This window comes from Orycteropus afer, unplaced genomic scaffold, assembly GCF_000298275.1.
Source record: "Orycteropus afer afer isolate SDZICR_OR568_19922 unplaced genomic scaffold, OryAfe1.0 scaffold00219, whole genome shotgun sequence".
In the NCBI taxonomy this organism is placed as follows: Eukaryota; Metazoa; Chordata; class Mammalia; order Tubulidentata; family Orycteropodidae; genus Orycteropus; species Orycteropus afer.
The window spans coordinates 534721-554290 of record NW_006921806.1 but is presented as its reverse complement, the minus strand read 5'-3'; the positions used below and the strand labels follow the sequence as shown (position 1 = coordinate 554290).

General features: G+C 47.5%; 1 protein-coding gene across 1 annotated transcript in view; it reads right to left on the bottom strand.

Annotated features, from left to right (window-relative positions):
* Positions 1-677: 677 nt before the first annotated feature.
* Positions 678-19570, bottom strand: part of WNT3A (Wnt family member 3A) — a 90788-nt gene continuing 71895 nt past the window's right edge. The window contains exons 3-4 of the mRNA XM_007948697.1: positions 7052-7317; positions 678-1157 (exon numbers count right to left, since the gene is read on the bottom strand). Coding sequence (XP_007946888.1) covers positions 678-1157; positions 7052-7317 — 746 coding nt within the window. The remainder of the gene's footprint in view (positions 1158-7051; positions 7318-19570) is intronic.

The window sequence follows — 19570 nt, the reverse complement described above, 5'->3', positions numbered from 1 at the left end:
TGAGAGGGATCCTGATTGGACTCCTGATTGGATTGGTTGCAGAGTGAGGGCATAGCTGAGGAGGCCGAGAACTGGGACGCAACAGCTGGGGGCTGAGGAATACAGTAGGAATGACGGGTAATTCACTCCCGGCTAAACTTGGGAGGAAGATCAGTGTCTAATGCAAAGGTCTGAACCTATGATCAGGGCCCCTTCCTCAGCCTCTTTCCCCCAGGCCCCTCTACCTTCCCCCAGGTGCTGGAGGTCTGCTCCTGGAGCGGTGGTACAGAAGGGAAGAGTCCGCCCTGCAGGATTCAGGTTTTCCTAGGAGTTCTGGCTAGCAGCAGGATACTGCAAATCCAGGGCTGAGAGGGACCCCCCACCCAACTAGTCACTCCCAGACCAGCTCAGGACCATCCCCCACCCCCCCAACCCTGGAGTCCTGCAAACCCCAGGGCCCCACCCTAGACTTAGGCACGGACCTATCTGAAGCCCCTCCCCTCCCCAGATCCACCCACCCCACCTGGGGTCCTGCCACCGCCCACAGAGCCCTGCCCTTCCCAGGGCCCCGCCCTTCCCTGGAGCCCCGCTCCCAGAGTCCCGCCCCTTCCAGGAACCCGGCTCAGGCCCGCTCGGGGGGGGGGGGGGGGGGGGGGGGGGAGGAGCGGCCTGGTGCTGCAGGCTGGTCCGCCTGGCCCCTACTTGCAGGTGTGCACGTCGTAGACGCGTGCGCACTCCTGGCAGCTGACGTAGCAGCACCAGTGGAAGACGCAGTGGCACTTCTCCTTGCGCCTTTCCGTGCGCGTATTGTGGCCACGGCCGCAGCAGAGCAGGTCGCAGCCGTCAATGCCATGGGAGCTCACGTTGCACGTGCGGTCGCGGGTGCCAAAGGAACCCGTTTCGGGGTTGGGCTCGCAGAAGTTAGGTGAAGTCTCGTAGTAGACCAGGTCGCGTTCCGTGGGCACCTTGAAATAGTTGTAGCGCGGCCGTAGGGTCTCCACCCAGCCGCGGGACTCACGGTGCTTCTCCACCACCATTTCCGAGGCGCTGTCGTACTTGTCCTTGAGGAAGTCACCAATGGTGCGGAAGTCGGGCTGCGACCACCAGCAGGTCTTCACCTCGCAGCTGCCCGACAACCCGTGGCACTTGCACTTGAGGTGCATGTGGCTGGCGATGGCCTGGAGGAGCGCACAACGTCAGCAGTCCACCTTCACTGCCCTGTCCCTCTGTGCAGGCCCCATCTCAACCGTGGCTATGCCCATCCTAAATGTGCCACCCTCTGTCTGCTTGCCCCAGGCCCCTAGTCTTCCAACCCCTGGGAACTCCCCAGCAGATGTGGTGCCCTCCCAGGGGCCCAGCACCATTCATTGGCTTCCTTCCTCTGGTGCCCCTTTTCTGTGGTGCTTCAGGTACTCTCGGCTGCGGTCTCTGTCAGAGCCCAGATCTCCAGGGGAAGGGCAGGGACTTGTATCTTTGCCTCTCTGCTGAGTCTCTTTCTATTAGTATCTGGTGACTGAATGAGTGAAGGGAGGAACTTTTTCTGATGCATGATAATCTACAAGAAAATTGCTGAATAGAAACGTGGGAGTGGAAGGAGGCAAGAAGGCATTCATTCTGCCTGGAAGAACTGTCCAGAGGAAGGCTGGGTGGGTTTTGGGATACAAACCCATTGCCATCATAGAGTTGGCCCCAGCTCAGCGACCCTCTTTGGGTTTCTGAGGTGGTATCATAGTGGCTAAGGCACTTGACTGCTAACCAGAAGGCTGGCGGTTCAAACCCACCAGCCACTCTTTGGAAGGAAGGTTGGGCAATCCTACTTCTGTAGTGATACTGCCTCGGAAACCCAAGGAGGGGTCGCTATGAGTCGGGGCCGACTCAACGGCAAATAACAACAACAACAACAACATCACTACCCAAGTAGATTGCCCAAATTCCTTCTGAGGAGTGGCTGGTGGGTTTGAACTGCCAGCCTTCTAGTTAGCAGTCAAATGCTTTAGGCACTCTGCCACCAGAGCTCCTGAGTATTGGGAGCTTCCTTTTCTTTGAAGGAAAGAGTGGGGTTGGGGCAGACAGGAAAGGGGCATGTGATGTAATTGTTGTTGTTATGGAGTGGCTGATGTGATGTAATTAGACTGACTAATTCTACTCTGTCTACTATGGCAGCCACTGGCCCCACATGAGCACCTGAAATGTGGCTAGTCCAAATTGAGATGCAAACAGCACACTGGCTTTCCAAAACTTATGATTTAAAAAATACATGTGTGTACACACACACACACACACACGCACACACACACACACACACACACTAGCCATTCCTTGGAAGGAAGGTTGGGCAATCTACTTCCTTAGTGATACTGCCTCAGAAACCCAAAGAGGGGTCGCTATGAGTCAGGTCTGACTCTACAGCAGTGCATTTATTTATTATATATATGTATACACACACACATGTATCTCTTAAAATATCTCATAATTTTTATAATGGTTACATGATTGAAATGATAAAATTTGTGTATATTGGTTTAAATAAAATTTAATATTCAACTAATTTCTAGTATTAAACTACTAGAAAATGTAAGATTATATATATGGCTCCTATTATATTTCTACTGGACAGTGCTAGGCTAAGGTTTCTACTGGGTTTTGGTTCCAGATCTTGTGTCCGCCCCAATCCTCTCTTTCTGCTGTTTCTTGAACCCTTTCTTCTATTGGCCCTGTCTTAGGAGCATCTGTAAAATACATCCCCCGAGTCCAGTTATGTCTAATCTCCAGGCTTTTCCAAAGAGGAGCTGCCACTTCCAATCTCTTGTCTTGTTTACTTTATTTTAATTTTGATCAAAATTATAAATGCACACATTTTAAAAAGTCCTATAGTTACTAAGACCTTCTAAGAAAAACAGCTCTGTTCCCACATTAACACACCCAGCACTTTCCTGACCCCTTAGGTAGCCCCTTGCAACTCTTATACCTCTAGTAACATGCATGTAAGATGAGAATTTAGCTCTCTTTCATCATCCTATCACTTTGATGCACATTCCTCAGTCTCCTTAATCCTATCCTTAAAATGATAATATTATTTCAGTTAGATTAATATTCAGTCCTGACAGAAATAGGACTATTCAAAATGTCATATTCAGCTGTGCCATGTGATACATTATTATTATACTTTCTTATACAACTTATTGTTGCTTTTTTTTTTCCCCACATATATCACTGATTTAGGAACTCTAGTGGTGTTGTGGTTAAAGTATTGGGCTGCTAACCAAAAGGTTGGAAGTTTGAGCTCACCAGCAACTTTGTAGGAGAAAGATGAGGCAGTCTGTATCTGTAAAGGTTTATAGCCATGGAAACCCCATGGGGCAGTTCTAGTCTGTCCTATAGTGTCATTGTGAGTTGGAATTGACTTGATGGTGGTGGGTTGAGTTTGGTTATCACTGATTCATTGCCACACTCTCCCTTGCCTAAACACTTTATTTAAGATGTTTGAATATATCAAGTTCTGCATCATTTTCATCTGGAAACAAAACTTTTCTACTATTGCATTTAATTGATAGTTTAGTAGTAGGTATACAATTCATGGTTTAAAATAATTTCTCATTCCTGAGAATTCTAAAAGCATTGCTGTATTTTCTTCTAGATTTTATTGTTGTTCTTGAAGTCTTATGATGTTTTATTTCCTGATTTGTTGCACCAATAGAACTTTCTCTTTGAAAGATTGGGTGCTTCTCTTTGGAAGCATCATAGGCTCTGTCTGAATCTCACAACAGTGTGTCTTGATGTGAGCCTTTTCCCTCTGCTGTGCCAGGCTCTTATGAGGCCTGTTGGCTCTGAAACCTGTGCTATTCAGTTCTGGGGCATTTTCCTGCCTTGTTTCTTTTCTGACTTCTTTCTCTATGTGTTCATTGTTGTGTCTCTTGGGCAGATCTTCTAAATTTTCTGTTCTCTTCTATTTTTTATATCTTTTTCTTTCTTTCTCTAAAATCTGGGTAAGTGTATCAACTATGTTCCAACTTTTCTGATGAGATTTTTGTTTCTGTTATCTTTAATTTTTAAGAGGTTTTTTTTGGGGGGGTTCTCTGATTTTTTAAAATTATTAATATCCTGTTCCAGTTTCATGTACACAGTATCTGCTCTTGTTTCTCTGAGGATATTAATGGGGTCTTTTTTTTTTTTTTTTTAAGTTTTCTTCTCTTTTCATATCTATTTCCCACAGATTTCATTTTTGTCTTTACCTTTGTGGTTGTTAAGGCTCTCTTTCACTGTCCAGTGATCCTTGGCTGTCTGCTTACATTTAAAAATGGGTCACTGAAAATATATTTAGAAGCTCCTGTGCATAGGGTGATCTGGTGGCAAAGTGCCTAAGGCATTTGGCTGCTAACCAGAAGGTTGACAGTTCAAACCCACCAGTCCCTCTAAGGAAGGAAGACTGGGCAATCTGCTTCCATAAAGATGTACTGCCTTGGTCACTATGAGTTGGAATTGACTCGATGGCAGTGAGTTTGGTTTGCTTTGTGTCTGAGAGGGGATTTTCAACTTTGGCCCTCACTGTGGAGTGACTGGCTGTGTTGCTTTGTTGGGGAACCCTGGAGTACGTTTCTTTAAGTCTGTTTGGGTTGGTCAGATTCCCCAGAGGAGAATCTTCCATTCTCCTGTCTGGAGAACAATCAAGCTTTGCTTCTGGCATTCAGAAAACAGAAGAGGGGTGCAGGTCTGATCTTTGTATGTAGATAGACAATTTTCAGTTTGGATATCTCACCCTCAGCTGTGTTTGTTGTCCCTCAGTCCAGAAACTCTCTGCTTTACCTTTTCAGAGAGTAAGCCTCTAGACTTCTGCCAGGGTAATTGAGGGGCTCCAAGGAGTTGAGCAGAGGAACTAGTGGGTTTTCAAGTGTTTTTATGAAAGACCTTAAACTAATCTAACTAATCTTCTGTTTCCAGCCCTACATTTACATTTACTTCCCAAGGTACCTTGATATTAGCAATTTCTGGGTTGGGCTTCAGGTTTCCCCTTTACTGACTTAAGAGTTAGTTTTCTTGGGTCTGCTAAGGCAATGAGTATGTATCTATCTGCTTTTTAATTTTCAAAGCTTTGTTATCACTGTCTTCTCTTCTGTTTTCCATGTTCTCACAAGTTTATTATTTAAAATTTCATTTACTGACATTTTAGTTGAGTTTTAGGAGGGGGTGAAGGGAAAGGTTTATGTTTAGTTTATCATCTTTAACTGGAAGCTTCCACTCATTCTTCAATTCTAGAATTTCTATGTAATTCTTTTCCAAATCTATTATATATTCTTTTATAGATTCCAGTTGCCTGTGAAATGTTCAATATTGGAATTTAGCTTGTCAACATAGTAAGCACACTTTTTCTCATAACCTGTGTCTAATAATTCTAGTATCTGGATTTATTTCTGTTGTTTTTGCTGATTCTCTTTCTTTGTGTCATCACCTCAAGTGACACATTAGCTATCTTTGATTATGTTCTGGTCATTGTGTTAAAAAAATTATTTATAAAAATATTTTGGCACTTAGAATAATGTTATCTGCCTCCAAAGAAATTTTGTCTACTTTTCCCAGGTACAGGGGGATACCAGCAAACTGGGATCACTTTACTCCAATTTCAAGTCTTGAGATTTCTCTAGGCTGCACATGTGCAAAAGGGCTGGTCTACTTCTGGTTCTCTTTTATACATCAAGGTCCCAGCTGAACTGAGGAGTGATTTACCAGGGATCACACCCTTTGTGGGTCCCTGAGCTTTGTGAGGCTGCCAGAGTACACCTTAGCTTCTACACTCTTTTCTAGTTTAGCAAAGGTGTCAGGTGCAGGGTCCTGTCTTCTCTGGGACTTTGGGCTGCTAATTCCTTGCTCTATGGTCAGTTATTTGACACTTTTTACTGAATTATAATATACATTCAAAAAGGTATATATTTAGTCTGAATCATTCCATCCACCATTGGTTGAAGTTGAGGATGCCCTATCAACCCTCTGCAATCTTGTTTCTCAACCAGTGATTCCATAACCTTCATGATGCTAAATCTAATGCACACTTCTCAGTCCTTATGTGCTTCATTTCTCATCATCAATGAACCCTCCATTGGTTCCCCACTGAGCTTATGATCATCAAGTTCTCTTTTACAAGGCTGCTAACGCTGTCAGCCTCTCGATCTTACAATTCTGTCTTCTTCCTTTCTACTCCATTTTCTACCCTAGACGAAAACTTGTAGTCTTTCACCTCTGGGCTGCCTCAGAAGCTCTCCTGGCCTTTCCCCTACCTAGATAACTACCCATTGCCCTCATGTATCCACTCAGACACACTACCAATGAAGTTTTCCTGGAGCCCGCAGGCTGAGTGGTGGCCCTCCTCTGTTCCTATCTACCTTGCATGCATCTCCTTGTCACAGCACTTCTCACACTGCCTTGTAGCTGTCTGTCTATCTCTCTGCTTCAGTGGCCAATTTTTTCGGAAGTGGATGGCTCCATCCTTCTTCCTAGTCTGTCTTAGTCTGGAATATCTGCTGAAATCTGTCCACATGGGTGAGCCTGCTGGTATTTGAGATACTGGTGGCATAGCGTCCATCATCACAGCAGCATGCAAGCCATCATGGTATGACAAGCTGAGAGATGAGTGGTACTTTGGTCATATTGTCAGCAGGGACCATTCCCAGGAGAAGGCTATCATGCTTGGTAAAGTAGAGGGTCAGTGAAAAAGGGAAAGATCTTCAATGAGATGAATTGACATAGTGGCTGCAATGATGGGCTCAAACATAGCAAAGATTGTGAGGATCGCACAGGGCTGGGTAGTGTTTTGTTCTGTTGTACATAGGATTACTGTGAGTTGGAGCTGACTCAATGACACCTAACAACAACAAATCTCCCTGCTTGTGATATGTAGGAGCTCCTGGAGGCAGACCCCTACCCAGTTCCTCCTGTCTAGTGTCTCTGTCCTCTTGTGGGAATGCCCTCCTGTGGGAATGCACTAGACCCAGACATTGTGGAATTGCTTGGAAGCGTTATGCTCCCCCAGGGTAACAGGGTACACCTCTGCTCAGGATATATGTATTTCCCCAGCACATACCTGGCGCCCAGCCTCATTGTTGTGGCGGTTCATGGCTGAGCGGGCATCAGGTCGGTTCTCCCTCGCATCCGCGAACTCCCGAGACACCATCCCACCAAACTCGATGTCTTCACTGCAGCCGCCCCACTTCCAGCCCTCACCCGGTGAGCCCTGGTGACGGCCACTGCAGCCACAGATGGCAGCAGAGCCTTCGGCGCAGGAACGGGTTACTGCAAAGGCCACACCAGCTGAGGCAATGGCATGGACGAAGGCTGACTCCCGAGTGGCTGCAGAAAGACAGAGATACCAAGGTTAGCAGGCTCCATTATGGAGTATGTAGGATAACAGAATTGAGCTGGGCCAGGGAGCAGAGGGAAATGCCTCTGGGGAGTTGCTGCTATTTCTTGAGCCAGACTCTGGGCATCTGCTGACACATCCAGGTGGCCTCCAAGTGCCCACATGTTGGAGGTGGGGTTTGCTAGACTAGGAAGGAAGCAATGTGGATCCAAGGAGGTGAGGGCTACTTTGCCAAAGGGAATGTATGTCCACAAAAGATGACCCAAAAAAGAAGAGAGTTTTTGCAAAGAAAGCATATGGAAGATTTTTCACATTACCAGTCACAAATGTAAAATAAAACCACAGTGAGACACCATTACACACATATTAGAATGGCCAAAATGAAAAGACTGACCATACCAAGTGTTAGTAAAGATGTGGAAGAACTGGAATTCTCATACACTGCTGGTAGGAAAGTAAAATGGCCACAATCACTTTCGATAACAGTTGGACAGCTTCTTCTTTTCCTTCTTTTTATCGTGATTTGAGTGAAAGTTTACAAATTCATTTTCCATACACATTTTGTTTTATGCAGTTCTCCACAATGTAACATCTCTCTTCCCCCTTCCACCCTGTAGTTATCTCTTCCCTGTGCCCTTCTTTCCTGTGCATTCCTGCCTCTTGAGCTATCTCCATGTGCAAATACTGGCCTTCTGTTCTTCCAAGATTGATCATTGTAAGGAGTCTATCTACCTGATATAACTATTCATCCTATATGCCTGTCTGTTGTTTGGCTGGAAGCCATGGGAGTGAGTTCAATTCCAGACCTGAAGGGTAACTAGAGTCCATAGTCCTGGGGTTCTCACCAGGCTCTATCAGACCAGCAAACCTGTTTTTGTGATTTTGAGTTTTGTTCCACATTGTTCTCCTGCACTATCCAGGATCTCCTATATAGATTCCCTTCTGAGTGGTAGCCAGTCACTATCTAATTCTTCTGGTCTCATAGTTATATAGGCTGAGGAGCACATGGTGTACCAGTGCTTTGAAATAATTGTTTCCATGTGTCTTTGGTTTTGTTCATTCTTCTTTACTCTGGACGAGGAGAGAGCCATCGTTTGCTTGCAAGCTTTTAAGACCCCAGTCACTACTCACCAAAGTAGGATGTAGAACAATGTTTTTATGTAATGTGTTATGCCAATTGAACTTGATGTCCCCTGTGACCATGGTCCCAAGCCCACAGGTCCAACTATTCTCTCCCTCAGGGTGGCTGACTCTGGCCAAGAAGCTATCACAATTTTGTCCGTTAGCTCTATTATATATTATATACATGGATATTCTTTGACTGCTAACCAGAAGGCTGCTGGTTCAAACCCACCAGCCACTCCTCAGAAGGAAGACTGGGCAATCTACTTCCGTACTGATACTGCCTCGGAAACTCAAGGAGTGGTCACTATGACTCAATGGCACTGAATTTGGTTTGGTTTTGGTATAGCACACACACATACACACACAGAAATATCGTCTGCCAGCCCCCTATGTGGTCATGGGTACACTTCCTTTTGCTAACACACCCAGTCACTCAACCTGTCCATCCATCTACTTTACCATAGATTAATGTTTGTTATCACTGATAACACAATATTATATATGCAAAAGGGCTTATCCCTGTTGTCTATACTCCCGTGCACCTCTCCATGTCCTCCCTTTCTTCAGTGCCATTGTGTTGGTCACTTGCTTTTGGTAAATTGCCTTTCCCTTCACCTATAACAATACTTAGGAACTCTGGTAGCATAAGGAGCTCTGGTAGCATAGTGCTTAAGGCATTTGACTGCTAACCAGAAGGCTGGCGGTTCAAACCCACCAGCCACTCCTCAGAAGGAAGATTGGGCAATCTACTTCCGTAGTGATACTGCCTCGGCAACCCAAGCAGGGTTTGCTATAAGTCGGGGCCGACTCGACGGCACATAACAACAACAACAAATCAATACTTGTCTCTCTACCTATCTAGCGGTGTCCTCTCCCCTCCCTGGTAGCCAACAAGAAAGTTTCCTTCCATAAGTAAACATTTCCCTGACTATTTACAATAGTAAACTAATACAATATTTGAAGTTGACTTATTTCATTGAGCATAATGTCCTCCAAGTTCATCCACGTTATGTGGTGTTTTGAAGATTCTACATTATTATTTAGTGTTGCATAGTATTCCATTATGTGTATGTACCATGGTTTGGCGATCCATTCTTCTGTTGATGGGCACTTAGGTTGTTTCCATCTCTTTGCTATTGTAAATAATGCTGCGACCAACATGGGTGTGCATATATCTGTTCCTGTCCTGGCTGTCACTTCTTTAGGATATATACCTAGTATTGAGCAGCCCCTTAAAAAGTGAATGTGTGTATGTACGAGCATGTGTGTGAGTGTGTATGTTTGAGAGAGAGAGAGAGAAAGAGAGAGAGAGAGAAGTTGGCACCATCATCATCAAATCATGCATGGTGCAGATTCTCAGATGGACTCTGCCAGGGGTCACTGCATCTTCCTGGCCAGCTTCCGGTCCCATTCTGCCAAGCCTCCTCCTCCTGGTGCCTTGACATCCTGGGTAGAAACCCACAGCTCAGACTCAATGGGAAGTTTCTAGTAGCCCTGATTTCCCCATCTGGAGCAGAACTCCTACTCCAGCAGGATGCTTACCCTGCACCTTTACACTCCCTATGTGCCCCTTCCTACTCACTCCAGGTTCAGGGTTACCTCTTTCTAATGCTGTCCCAGGACCAGTGGCTTCTAGCATACACCCCACTCAATGAAGTGCCACTACCACTTCAGGACAACTCCCAGCACTGAGTTTGGTCTTGAGGCCATAGGAGCCCTGGGGGCTTGTATGGGCACTGCAAGGGCCCTTACTTACATAGTCTCCTTGCTGCCTAGGGACAGTGAGGAGGACAGAAGAATGGTATGATTTTTGCAGAAGGGTAATAGTGGTGGGGGAGTGGCTGGAGCTTAGGAACTGACTAGGGTTCGCTTGAAAATTGTCAAGGAGTGTTGGGGATGTGGCAGGAGGTCCACCTTGTACAGGTTGCCTGGGAGCTCAGGGGAGGAGGCTTAAGCCCAGTGGGAACAGCAGGACAGGCAGCAGGCAGGGAGTGGGGACATTCTTCCAGGGGATGCTTGTGGGCAGATGTGTGGGGAATGGACTAGCAGGACCAGAGAGAGGCCTCAGGCAAGCAAGGGCAGCCAGTTTTGCAGAGGTCTGGTCTCATTGTGCCTCCCCGGACAGGCCAAATGCACCATTGGGTAAATGGACTTGAGCACTGAGAAGTGGGGCCTCTGGGTTGGGGGACCAGGAGGTGGCTAGCCCTGGCACTGTTTGAGTTGGCATAATGTACTCATTCCTTACTCATCTATCCAATGTATGTCAATTGTGTACATACCATTGGCCAAGCACTGTGATGGGTGCTGGGGGAAGGGCAGGGACAAGATGGGTGAAAGCCTGTCTTCCTGGAGCTTACTGATCTCATGGAGCTTACTTTCTGATTAGTAAGAATTAAACAATCCTGCTGAAGATGCCCTGGGCTTTAGAGTCCAGCAGATTTGGCCTGAGTCTCAACTTTGCCTGCGTTGCTTGTGAACCTTGGAAAGGCTACCCAGTGTCACTGGGCTGGGACTTTCACAGGCTATCCTTAGGGTGGTGTTAGGACAGAATGCCACCATCAGTAGCATGGGCTCCCACAAGTCAGTGGACAGCTGGGCCACTTTGCGGAAGGGCTGATTCCATGTGGGATCCTGATCCCACCTTCCCTTAGGCCTGCTCTTTTTTTCTTGGGGACTGGGCTGGGCAGAAAGGTAGGAAGGAAATAAGTGGGAAAGAAGCCACTCCACACTACAGGAACGAGGGACCTCCCTGGTGAAAAGTTTGCAGAACCTGCCTAGAAGTGCTGGTGTTCTATGTCCTGTGCTCTCAGGTTGCTGGGACAGTCACTGCAGTGGGGCTGATCCCAGAAACTGAGCAAAGGTGACAGGTCCATGAGGGCTGCTTATTCCATTACTGAGTAGAACAGAGCAGCTAGCTGGTCTCTGTGCACTTGGGCTTGTCCCCAGAACTCTGGACACATGTGGTTGGTGATGCTCACATACCCCTACATAGCGTACATACTCCCAGACACACTCTGATACAGTTTTGCACACCACACACACCAGTCATAGAAAGACATTTGTGCTTAGCTACAAGGGTGCCTGGGACAAGATGTATGTGAGGAAGTGCTACCCACTCTGATCTTTTCTTGTTTCTCCTTTCCATCCAGCAGCAAGCACTCCTGCTTGTTGGAGGTTCAGGACTCACTGACATCCTTCCCTGGCTCCTTTGCTTCCCTCAGACACCCCCAACTCCTCAGCCTGCCCATTCCCAGAACTTAGTGCAGAACAGTCAGCTCACCAATCAGCCACAAGCCCAGAAATGAGCTTTCCATCCCTCAATCACTCACTGCTTATATTACCTGCTTGGTGAAAGGCTGCTGCCCAAGCCTTGGCCTGCCCCTAGTGCCCTGGCTTCCTCATTGTTACCCTGGGTCCTCCCAGCCATCTTTTCCTTGCTGGCCACCACCTGCATCTAGCCCTTAGCAGGTCCCATCTGGACAAGAAGAGGTTATAATCAGGACTTGACTGCCTTACTGCCAGCCTCCAGCATCCTCCTATCCTATTCACACACACACACACACACATACACACACGCACATGTGCACATGCAGGTACATGTGCACACACAAAACTATAGTCACACATGCACACTCACATACAGGTACATACAAGCACGTACACAATGCAAAACCACATATGTGCATACCCACACAAAAGAAACATACATACCTGCTCATACTTGCATATGCACACATCACCATACATATGTACCCACATACAGCCTGAAAGTTTGGTCTTTGTCTAACACTAGTCTGGCTGTGCCATGGCTCTTCCTGGATTCTTGAATGCTGTCTACTCCTTTAGCCTATATGCTAACTCCTTGCATAAACTTTCTTTCCTCCTCAGACCCATGGGCTTCTCCTTGGCCTCCAGCCATGTGCAGCCACTATCCTTCCCTCAGGTTCTTTCTGGTTCATTCTCTGCTCCTGCTGTTTCCTATGTCCTGTCCTTGCTTTATAGAGTGACAGCCAAGTCCTGGGTCATGCCTATCTGTGTGTGTCAGTGCTTGGTGTGGGTCACTAGGCAGCCTTTGGTGGCCTTCCCAGGCACTGGCTGTGCCCATTCTTATAGCAGCCTCTGCTACCATCCTAAACAGCTGCCTGGCTACCATGAGCCCAGCTGATCCCAGCCTGTAATCTCCCAGCCTGGCCATAGATGCTTGTTGGGAGAGTGAGGACCAGGGCCAGGCAAAAGGACAGGAGCCCTGGACTGGCCTGTCTCATGAGGGGGCCCAGATCTCTGCTCCTTCAGAAGACCCAGGCCCACCCCCCTCTGATAGCTCCCTTTACTGTCCTTTTTCCAATGACAAGCTTAAAGAACTAGCACTCCCTCTCCCTTCTCCCTTCCTCTTCCCCACCGATTTTCCTTTAATAGAACAACTATTCAGTTCAACACACAGTTCTGGGCTGCCTGTTATAGGGCACAAGGCATCTGAGTGAGCAAAAGCAAATTGTGTGCCAGACAAGCAAACCCTTAGGGACATGGCCATCTCCCCTCACTACCCCTCCATTCAGCCGGAGCTTGCCTGTGCTTTGTCTTCTAAAGAACTCAGGCTGCCCACAGCTCTACCAGAATGTCCTCCCCTCCTGTCATGCACATATAGCATCTCTGAGTCAGGACTGTGGGCACCACTGAGCCTTATTCCTGTCTGCTCCCCCTGGGCAGCATAGGACTGAACTGACTGCAGTTTGTCCTAGGCACACTGCTTCCAGAAAGTCCCTTTGGGACTTACCACATATGCGTAGGCTTGCCCTCTCTGCCTTTGCTTCCCTTGCTGGCTCAGGGGACCCTTCTCAAGGCTCCTGCACCTCCAGGGCCCTGCAGAGCCTGGCTGTACTACTGCAGGCCCTTGGCTGTCCCCTCCCTCCTAGCCCTTCTCTAGCTCCTGAGAGATAAGGAGAGAGCCAAGCCTGGGGCCAGGGCTCTCAGCTTCACCCACGCCCTGGACAAGGGTTTGGAGATTCTTGCTTATCAGAGCACAGGCAAACAAGCCCTCAGCAGCCAGACACACTTGAAGGGAAGGGCGTGCAGGGGAAGGAGGGTGGAGTGCAGGGCTTGAATTTAAAGGGTGAGAAGGTGTTCTTGCCCAGCTCTGTCACTAACTGTGTGACCTTGTAGAAGTCTCCTTCCTCTCTGGATCTTAACTTTCCCTTCTGTCAAATGAGTAGTACATTAGAATCCTGAAGGCCAGGGACAGTCAGGGTCAACCAAAGCCAAGGAATCCTAAAAAAAAAACCTCATTGCCATGGAGTCAATTCTGACTTATAGTGACCCCTACTGGGTTTTCAAGGCTATAAGTCTTTATAGAAGCAGATTGCCCCATCTCTCCTGTAGAGGGGCTGGTGGGTTTAAACTGCCAACCTTCTGATTAGCAGCCAAGTGCCTTAGGCATTACACCACCAGAACTCCTGAAATGGACCTTTAATTTAGTCAGGAAGAAATCTCCTAAGGAAGCTCAAGGCTACCAGGAAAGGAAATGGTGAGAAGTTGGTGAGGTGCAAGACCAACTGTCAAAAATATGTGAGTTACTTTGTTTCTGTGAAGAAAGCCCATTTTGAAATGGAAGCAATATAGTCTCTAAGCATTTTTCCCAAGAGATTTATCAATTAGGAGCTCTGGTGGCATAATGCCTAAGGCATTTGACTGCTAACCAGAAGGTTGGTGGTTCAAACCCACTAGCCACTCCTCAGAAAGAAGGTTGGGCAATCTACTTCCGTAGAGATACCACGGAAACCCAAGGAGGGGTGGCTATGAGTCGGATCCGAATTACAAAGGAAAAAACAGTAAGTTTACATTGGAAAGACTGGCAAACACCATCTAAATCAAGAAGCCAAGATTATCACAATCAGTAAAAGGACAAACAGGCCTCATGTGCCTCCTGATATGATGCACTAAGAAGAACACCACATCATCTTGGAGGTATGCCTGCTAAAAATGTATCAACTGAATCTAATCATGAGGAAACATTAGATAGGCTCAGATTGAGGGACTATCTACAGAATAGTTGACCAGTGTTCCTCAGAGGGCTCCAGGTCTTTTGAAGAGAGACTGGAGGAGACTAAGGGACATGAGCACCAAATGCAACATGGAGCCCTGGAATAGAAAAGCAACATTAGTGGAAAAACTGGTGAAACTGGAATAGAATCTGGAGTTCGGTTAAAAGTAATATACTCTTCCGGTTTTGGTCATGCATGGTGTTAACATGGTAGGGGAAGCTGGGTGAGGGGTATATAAGAACTCTGAACTTTTGCAACTTTGCTACAAATCTAAAATTATTTCAAAATAAAAAGTTAAAAAAAAAAGTCCTGAGGTTGTGCAGAAGACTCCGAGAATGCCCCACGGGACATCTGATCGTGGCAGGAGGATTTTAATACCAGGTAAAATACCACCCAAAGTCCATGGGTAGGCTTTAGGGGATTCATAACCTTCTGAAATCATGAGCAGAAATGACTTTGTGTGTCTGGGATCACATGCTTTTTTTTCTTTTCCAGAGAGCGAATACATTGCTTTTATCAGATTTTCAAAGAGGTTTAAATAAACAGGTTATAACCACTGGTCTAGAGTAATCTTAGTTTACAGAGGAGGTAGAGGCAGAGACACTCACACTCACACAGGGTCTGGGGGCCGGCAGCTGCCTCACTTACAGCAGTCTTTTGAGACAGGTAACATCTTTGTCAGTCAGAGAATTCTGCTTTTGTTTGTGCAACGGAGGCAGTTAGGGCTGGGGGAAGATTGAGGCATACTTCTCATTGGTGGTGCTACCTCAGCAAGGGAAGAGAATAACATCTTTGAGATGAAACTGGAACCATCTCAGTTACCACTAAAATGCCTTCTTTTTGAATGCGTCATTGGGAGGCTAAAAGAGGAAGAGGAGAAGGAGATCAGCTACCTGAATGGGGGGAGGGGATGCCATTTTACCTGGGGCAGATCCTGACTAAACTTTCTGAGTTACCTAAGACCTGCCCTGTTCAGGCTGAAGACTCTTACAATCAAAGACATTGCGATCTGGCATTGGGAAAAAGAAGAAAGGGGATTGCATGACAAAATGGTTCTGTAACAGAAGCATCTTCTATCTGGGAAAACCATCTTCCTTAGAAACTTGCTGTGGTCTGATTTAGCAATTATTTATTGAATTCATAGAAAGTATCAATTATCCTTCCTTTACCCATCAATCCATCATTTATCCATTCATCCATCTATTCAACCAACACTCACCCACCCATTCATTCATGATCCATTCATCCACCTATCCATCCATCCACCCACCATCCATTCATTCATTCATCCACCATCCAACCATCCATCTATTCATCCATCATCCACCCAGCTACCATCCAAGATTGGAGCTAGACACTAGAATCTGAACTAAGAATATGAGCTATAAGATGCAAGATGCTCGGTCTCAAGAACTGGGGTAAGAAATCTGCAAAAAAGTGGACTGCTGCTCAATATGATGAAATTTCTGACAACCTGGGCTATCTGAAAGTCAAAGGAGCTACCTATCGTGAAAGTAATTAGCGCAAGCTGGATGACTCCTTAAGGAGCTCTGGTGGTGCATGCCTAAGGCATTTGACTGCTAACCAAAATGTTGGTGGTTCAAATCCACCAGCCACTATGTGGAAGGAAGGCTGGGCAATCTACTTTCTAAAGGTTTACTGCCTCAGAACTGGGGGTCTTTATGAGTCAGAATCGACTCGATGGCAGTGGGTTTTTTTGTTTGTTTGGACGACTCCTTATTAGGTGGAAAAAAATCACTGTCCTGGGAAGAAGGGTGAAGCTTCTTCTTTTCCTACCTTTAATTGGAGGTTCTGTTGTTATAGCTCAGGTTCTTTGCTTTGAGTTGTGATGAGTCACCTGCTTTTGGAAGCTTACAGTTCAGCAAGAGAGAGAGTAGGGAAGGCATGGATACCCAGCAAAGTTTGAAAAATTGAGATCTGTGGCAGGCTGGGAAAGGTGCCCAGGAAGTCCTGGAAACTGGTGAGAGCCCAGGGCCACAAAGGGAGGGATGACCTTCAGGCTGGAGCTTATAAGAAGCTGGGTGGCACTGCTGAGATGGGCTTTGACAATTCCTTCACTTTCCTAGAGCTCAGAACTTTTAAACTAGAAAAGATTTAAACTCATCATTTGTTTCCAGACTTGGATTTCATGGACTCATCAAGTGTCAAAGATCATCTGGGGAATGAAAAAGGGCTGCTAAGTTTTAAAATGTTGTCAAGGGTGGTTATTATGTTAAAAAAAAAAAAGAGAGAGAGATTATTACCATAATTTCAGAAAAGACCCTTGACCACCAAAAAAGGATATATTTCTAATGTTCTACATGTTGAAGAAATTAAGTAGCTTCCAAAAAATTATTCCTGGGTCCTTATTATTAACATTTCACCATAAAGCTGGTGCAATGACAAATATTCCTGAGCACCTACTACTATGTGTTAAGTCGATAAAAGCATGCAGACTCTGAGCCTCCAAAGCTGACCTTCCAGTGGGGAAGAAAGTAAAGAAGGCCTTGAAGCCTGATTTCTAATATAGGTGAGCACAGGGTGGCCAGGCTGCCCTGCCTGGGATGGCCTTGGGGAGCCATGATCTAGGTGAATCTTTTATCCCAGGCAGGAAGAAGAGAGCCCCTTTATTGATGAGCCACTTCCATGGGTTTGGGACTGCAAGGGACACTGTAGACTTCCTGAGCCTCCAGCAACTTGGGGCGTTATTCCAGTCTTACGCTTGAGGAAGAAACTGTAATCTGTGTGTGTATGTGTGTGTGCATGTGCTTGCACTGGGCATTGGGGTATGTGCAATGGGCCTGCTGAGGCCTGCTGGCAATTACAGGGCTGTCCCCAGGTGTGCAGGATTTCAGCCTGCAGTGTGGGCTCCATACTGACTTGTGCTAACCACTGGACGATCCTTACTGTCACAGTGTCCTGGCATCCTGGGATAGGAGCTGGAGAATGAGGAAGGATGGAGCAGGGAGAGGGACAGGAACATTACAAAGGATACAGAGAAGGGCCTGAGAGGCCCTGAGAAGGCCGTCTGCAGAGGCCTCCCCTGCCCTGACTGTCATCTATGCTCCACATCTCTCACCTCTCATCTTGGCAGTGCTTCCCTCCACATGCCTCTGACAGTGGAAGTGGGCTGTGCAGAGCCCCCATGACTCCCGTCACTCCTCTCCTTCCTGCACACTGTGCACCAGCTGAGTAGACACCTTTGTTCCCTCCAGCCTGGGAGTGGCCTTGCAGAGAAACATTCTGGTTCACCAGGCCTGACTCCCACTTGTCCAGGGGTCCTTCCGACCCCTTCCTTCCAGATGCTTGGAGTGGTTGCTAGTCCATCCTCTTGTGCTTGCTAGCACATGGGGCTGTGGCCCTGGCAGACTCCCTTCCTCCTGCTCAAGGTAGCCCTCGTAGTGGCCCCTGTAGTGGCCTCTCTCTTGCTCTGGTCCTGCATGTAGGGAGCACATGTCCCTGATTATGCTACACACCAGAGAGTGCAGGGTCCCGACCATGTCACACCCTAAAGATCACAGGCCCCACAATGTACTCTAGAGAGCGCAGGCCCTGACACGACCTCAGAGAGCACAGGCACCAGACAATGTGGGCCCCTGACCATGCTGTACCTTAGCACCTGATCTTTGTAGCCTTAAAGACATTGCTTCAGGCACACCCCACACCTAACCCAGCACAGCATGGCAAGGCTGGGATAAAGGTGGTCTCCCAGGTACATGTGGCTGGTCTGGGGCCTCACACACCCCTCTGTTGTCTCTCACCCCTCTGCTACACCACATCTGACCATGGGGGCAGAATGGAAGGAGCACTCAGCATCGGAGCCCAGCCTGGCCAATGCTCTGCCTTGGGGCCTGCAGATCTCCTGGTGCATGCACATTACCTGCCAGCACCTGTTCGGGAACCAAGAGATAGATCCAGGGCTGAGACACAGCTGAAGACCCACTGCCCTGACAGCTGAGGCCTGAGCAAGCACCTCTGTTGTCCAGAACATTCAATGAGAAGGCTCCTCCTCCCCAACTGGTGTCCTGAGCTTTAGGCTGTCCCAACACAAGGGAGGCATCTCTGGGCAGCACAAATGGTTAAACATTTGACTACTAGCTAAACGTTGGTGGTTTGAATTTAGCAAGGGGCCCTCAGGAGACAAGCTGGTGATACGGTTCCAAAAAGTTACAGCTTTGTAAACACTATGGAGCAGGTCCACTCTGCACACGTGGGGTCGCCTTTAGTTGGAATCCACTAGATGACAATTAACAACAACAACAACACAAGGGGAGGGACAGAAGAAAAACACTTGTTCTCAGAGGAGTACTCTGTGGTTTAGCTAGCTGGCCAGACAGGCGGACAGACTGAAAGGCAGAGGGCTTCCCCAAGGCCACCTGCCTGGTAGGTTTGCAGAGGACAGGAGGCAACCCAATTCTGCCCACCTCTCCCCCAGTCCGCGAGCCTGGGCGGGCAGCCATCCGGAGGGGGTGTCGCGCTTGCATCTGGTAATCAGGGAGCAGCGTGGGGACAAAGGACCAGGGAGAGCCACCTGAGAGCGGAATGCGGCCTGCGCCCCATTGTTGCCGAGGCCCCTGACACCGCCCGGTCCCGCGGCCAATCGTCCTGATTACCTGCTGGGGCTAATGAATCTGGCTTTGTGAGGCCACTGTCACGCCGCGTTAGGCCCACAATGGCCTGCGATATTTTATATGAATTTCCCCCTCATCGGTGATTAGGCTATAGCAAGTAAGTCATAGCAACCTGGAGGTATGTCGGGCGCTAGGGGAAATCCCTATTCACATGCTTTAATGCAGCACTCAAAGGGCGTGTGAATCGCCAACAGCATTTTCACTTTTCTCTTGTGCTTAATCTTGTCGTCGTCGCTGGGATATTGTGCTCTGAGCCGGGCGCAACGGGGTGTCTGCCTAGGTCTCCCCTCAGCCCCTTTTACACCCCCTCCCACTGAGGAGAGTTAATGATATACTGGAGAGGTGGCTGGAGACAGTGGAACTCCCCCCCCCAAACATATCGTAAATGGCAACACTTTCTGATGGGGGGTCAGGGGTCGCAACCTGGAGTGGGACCCTAGTTTCCTAGA